This window comes from Sinocyclocheilus rhinocerous, unplaced genomic scaffold (assembly GCF_001515625.1).
Source record: "Sinocyclocheilus rhinocerous isolate Xijiao unplaced genomic scaffold, SAMN03320098_v1.1 scaffold534, whole genome shotgun sequence".
Taxonomy (NCBI): Eukaryota; Metazoa; Chordata; class Actinopteri; order Cypriniformes; family Cyprinidae; genus Sinocyclocheilus; species Sinocyclocheilus rhinocerous.
The window spans coordinates 3,299,196-3,303,459 of NW_015646352.1; the positions used below are offsets into that span (position 1 = coordinate 3,299,196).

Below are 4,264 nucleotides of genomic sequence, written 5' to 3' on the forward strand. Positions count from 1 at the left end.
TATATATACTGTATATATAATAACTTTTGCTTTGATGTATTGCATCATGTTGCTCACTTCAAGTGTAGACATGGTTATGCATCCACTGCCAAAATAAGCAGCCTTTTGTTTTTCATCTAGTCCATATATTTGTTTATAATTGTATTAATTTATTAGAAAACAATTTGATGCTTGGAGGGAATCAGTGAGTGGTCTGGATATAAACACTTTGAACTTTCCCAACTCACGTACTCTCATTATACTATTCTTGCTATCAAAGTCTAATAGAGGAAAATTGGATATTATATATTGTGTTGACATTGAAAGAATTTTCTAGAGTCATTAAATGCTCAGCGCCTATGTGATAACAACTGCAAATTTGGCCTTGCCGATAAGGACTTTGTCAGGCACTAATAGCTAAAGGCAATGTGTAAAGGCTAAATATCTCTAGTGGGACAGACTCAGCGTCCCTAACGGACACACTGTGAGAGGAGAATAATAGTAACTGTTGGGTGTTTGGCAGTGTAATAAAGAACCTGGCTTAAAAACCTAGGGAACATAAACCTTACCGTAAAGTCCTAAATCAGCATCCCAGTCATCGACAGGCCTCCCAGGAAGAGGAAAGCTGAAGGCACTCTTATCTGAGGTCAGTGGAAGAGGGACTTTGGGATTGCACTTCCTCATCAGCTGGATCGCCGGTTCCACCAGAGATTCAAGGCCTTTCATGGTCAAGCAGGTCTTCAGATGAAATGCAATCGGTTAGAAATACTTCAAGGCGCTACATGTGATTTCCAAGTGACATTTCCTCTGGGCAAAATATGCATCAGAAGAAAAAAATAGCTTCTTTACAGCACATTAGCAGACAGTGCATGGTAATGTCTAGCGTCAGTTTACTTAGCAAAAATTAAAGCATCAGGAACAGAGAAATGTAATTACAGAAAGTAGTAAAAAAAAAAAAAAGTACCAAAGTACAAAAAAAATACCATGATATGACAAATAACTAGAACTTTGGGACCAAATAGTGGGCCAAAATATCACCTGAGTGGTCTGGAAGAGAAGACTAATGCCACCTTCAGCGACCAGGGCATCTCTGCCGACAGCGGAGTTGGCGGCACGTTGCAGACAATGAAGTAGGGCTCTAAGGATAGGAATGTTCGTAAGGTTGACGTCATTGTTGTGCCAGTCTTCGTACAGCTTCAGAAGATCTGCGATGTAGCCTTTCGTGATGGCAGTCCGACAGTTGACCTCTGTAGAAGAACATGAAGAGAACATTCAATATCTTTATAATAGAGGAAAAAGTTGTTGTTTTTTTACCCAGAAACATAAAGATTCTCCCTAAAGCAGTACAAATGTGGTCACATTTAGCATTAATTTGCAAATTTTCGCAGATGAAATCCATACACGTGATTAGGAATTTTGTGTGAGGCCGAAAAATTTCGCCAAAAATTTGCAAATGAAACCTCACCTTAAGAATTGATTCAAGCCAGATCAAAGTTTACTGAAAAACAGCGGATTTGATATTTACTGTTCAGCCTAACCAACAGCCTAAAAATGTGATGTTTCATCAGAGAATACGTCTAGCAGACAGAAGCTACTACAACTGTAGCTTTCCAAGCTAAATGTTAATCGTAATAACAGTAGTTAGCTACACTACAAGCTGTTAACAAACAAACCATCAAAACAAACTGATTCACTAAAATAAATCGGACAGTATTACAATCCCAGATAGCACAGGTACGTCTGCAAGATGTCTGTTAAAGATCGCTTCATCTAGAAATCATCTGCTGTGTACAAACATCTGATAGACGTCTTTAAGATGTCCGTTTTAGATACATTCTAAATCATAAACATCTTAAAGATGTTTTCTAAACATCTATTTGACATCTGATAGGAAACGTCCTATAGACGTATTGCAGATGAGCAAACACTCTAAAAAAATATGTCTTGCAGATGTAAATGAAGTACACCGGTACTTCATGGAAAAATTTTTTTTACTTCTGACTTGATATTTACAGAAATGAAATACCAATTGAGATGTTCAGTCTGACCAACAACCTGAAATGTTTTGTCAGAATATGCTTATCAGACAACTGTCCGAGATAGCACACATACGTCTGCAAGATGTCTGTTAAATTTCTCTTGATCTAGAAAGCATCTGCTGTCTACAAACGTCTGACAGATGTCTTTCAGATGTCAGTTTTACATACATTCTAAATCATAAACATCTTAAAGACATCTAATAGACGTCTATTTGACATCTAAAAGGAAACGTCCTATAGACGTATTGCAGATGAGCAAACTCTCTAAAAAATACGTCTTGCAGATGTAAATGCAGACGTCAAATAGATGTCTCCGAGATGTACGTGTGCTATCAGGGGTAGCTTACCAAGCTAAATGCTAATCATATTAAAAGCAGCTAGCAACACTACAAACTGCTAACAGCTAAAGCAAACTAAATATTTTGCTCTAAAAAAGTAGCAATATGACAAACAGAGACTTCTGTGAATCATTGAATCATTACGGTTTGAACCAGTTGAATAAAACCACCTGAACAAACTGATAAAACTTGCTAAAACAAATCGGACAATGCTAAATATGGTAAATATAGGAGCATGTTTATATTGTGCTACACTTCTTGTTGGAAGAAACTATTTGTTACTATGCTAACAGTAATGGTTACGTTAAAGAAATGACTCGACTTTTGTTTATTACCACTGCTGGCAGAATATGCATCTAAAAAAAAAGCAACCTTGCTCATGCACAATAGCGTTATTATTTGTCTGGGTCTTAATGTACCAAAAAAGATGCATATCATTCATCATCATTCCTTCCAAGTCCTTTGTCCAGAAGGCTCCTGAATAATCAAAGTCTAAGAGGCTGACATCCATTTAACAAAGAACACAGTGTCCATTTGAATACACGCCAGATTTGTTTTTGAGGAGAAAGAAGCTTTTTTTGCTACCTAGCAAGTTAGAAACAGGCTAATATTTATTGGAAGCATCTGTATGTATCATTCATATTCAAATTGACCTCTCCTTTTGCTCTCACTTTCTCATGTCACGCTCTGTTGTGCTGTTTATTAATAAAATGTAATAAGAACATACATCATTCGGGCACTAAAGAGCCATATCAACAGAATGCAATAACACCGGGATGATGGAGAGGGAACAAAAAAGCATGTGACTCTGCCTGTCAGAGCGAAAAGATTTCTCAGTATGGCACAAAAGGTTAAATGAGATCAAAAACAAGATGGACTTAAGACTTAATTTCCGTTCTTTAAGCCAGTGACAGGTCTGGTGCCTGAGTTAAGCGCAATTATGTCTCATAGCGCCCCTTATTCTCCATGTCGGCAATCAGTATATCATGAACAAGAATACGGCCAGCTAGGGTCTTGTTCTACTAAATATTAGGACACTGATGACTCGATTACTTGCGATGCAATTACGAGGTCACACACAATGTAGCTAGTATCAATAATGTCGCTGTGTAACATGCATCATACATCTTTGTTGTAGCTGTTAAATGTACAGTGGCATTATGAAATATGAGTTTGGCCTTTATTTTTTATTAAGAAAAACAATACATCTATAATGACATTCACACATAAATATAAAATATGAAATAAAAATAAATATATATTTTTTGCGTGCAAAGACTAGTGAAGTGAACTAGCAAGCAGATTGAGTCTAACATTTGTTACTTATCTTATCATCTTACTCATCAACATTTGTTTCCTTTTTACATGTACAATATTTACTGTCAATTCTAATTGAGAATACTGAATGAGAAGCAATAAAACACCAGGACGCAATTCTTTGTTAATGCCAAGAATCTGTATCTTAGCAACCCAATTAACTTCTGATATTTAATATCAAAATGGCCATTTTACTATAAACTCAAGCTGTCCACTACGAATTAAAAAAGCGACCTCATTTAATCACAGCTTTAGATGAACCAAACAAAAAGGGTTACATCATTGCTGTGCTTAGTATTCAATGTTTTAAATGAATGAACGCTTAATTCAGAGCTGATTGGAGTTGTTGTTTTTTTTCTTTACGACTTTATTTCAAAACCTTGTTTGTTTGTTGTCTGCTAGGGTTTGGCATTAGCATGTTGCTAATCTAACAAGGCAATACTGGAATAAGCAAAGAAATACATAGATTACACGAATTAATTTTTAATATAAAAAAGTCTTGTTTTGCCAGGCTCTTTGGATGGATTTTTCACAGAGTTTGTTGCTTATTGGATTGCCTTCTATGCCAAAAAATTCAGGCAAAGCTACCTT

At 36.2% G+C, this 4,264-nt stretch overlaps 1 protein-coding gene across 1 annotated transcript in view; it reads right to left on the reverse strand.

Moving 5' to 3' along the window:
- LOC107707416 (cytosolic carboxypeptidase 4-like) overlaps window positions 1-4,264 on the reverse strand; it is a 170,948-nt gene that overhangs the window by 114,042 nt on the left and 52,642 nt on the right. The window contains exons 8-9 of the mRNA XM_016511404.1: window positions 1,018-1,226; window positions 549-717 (exon numbers count right to left, since the gene is read on the reverse strand). Coding sequence (XP_016366890.1) covers window positions 549-717; window positions 1,018-1,226 — 378 coding nt within the window. The remainder of the gene's footprint in view (window positions 1-548; window positions 718-1,017; window positions 1,227-4,264) is intronic.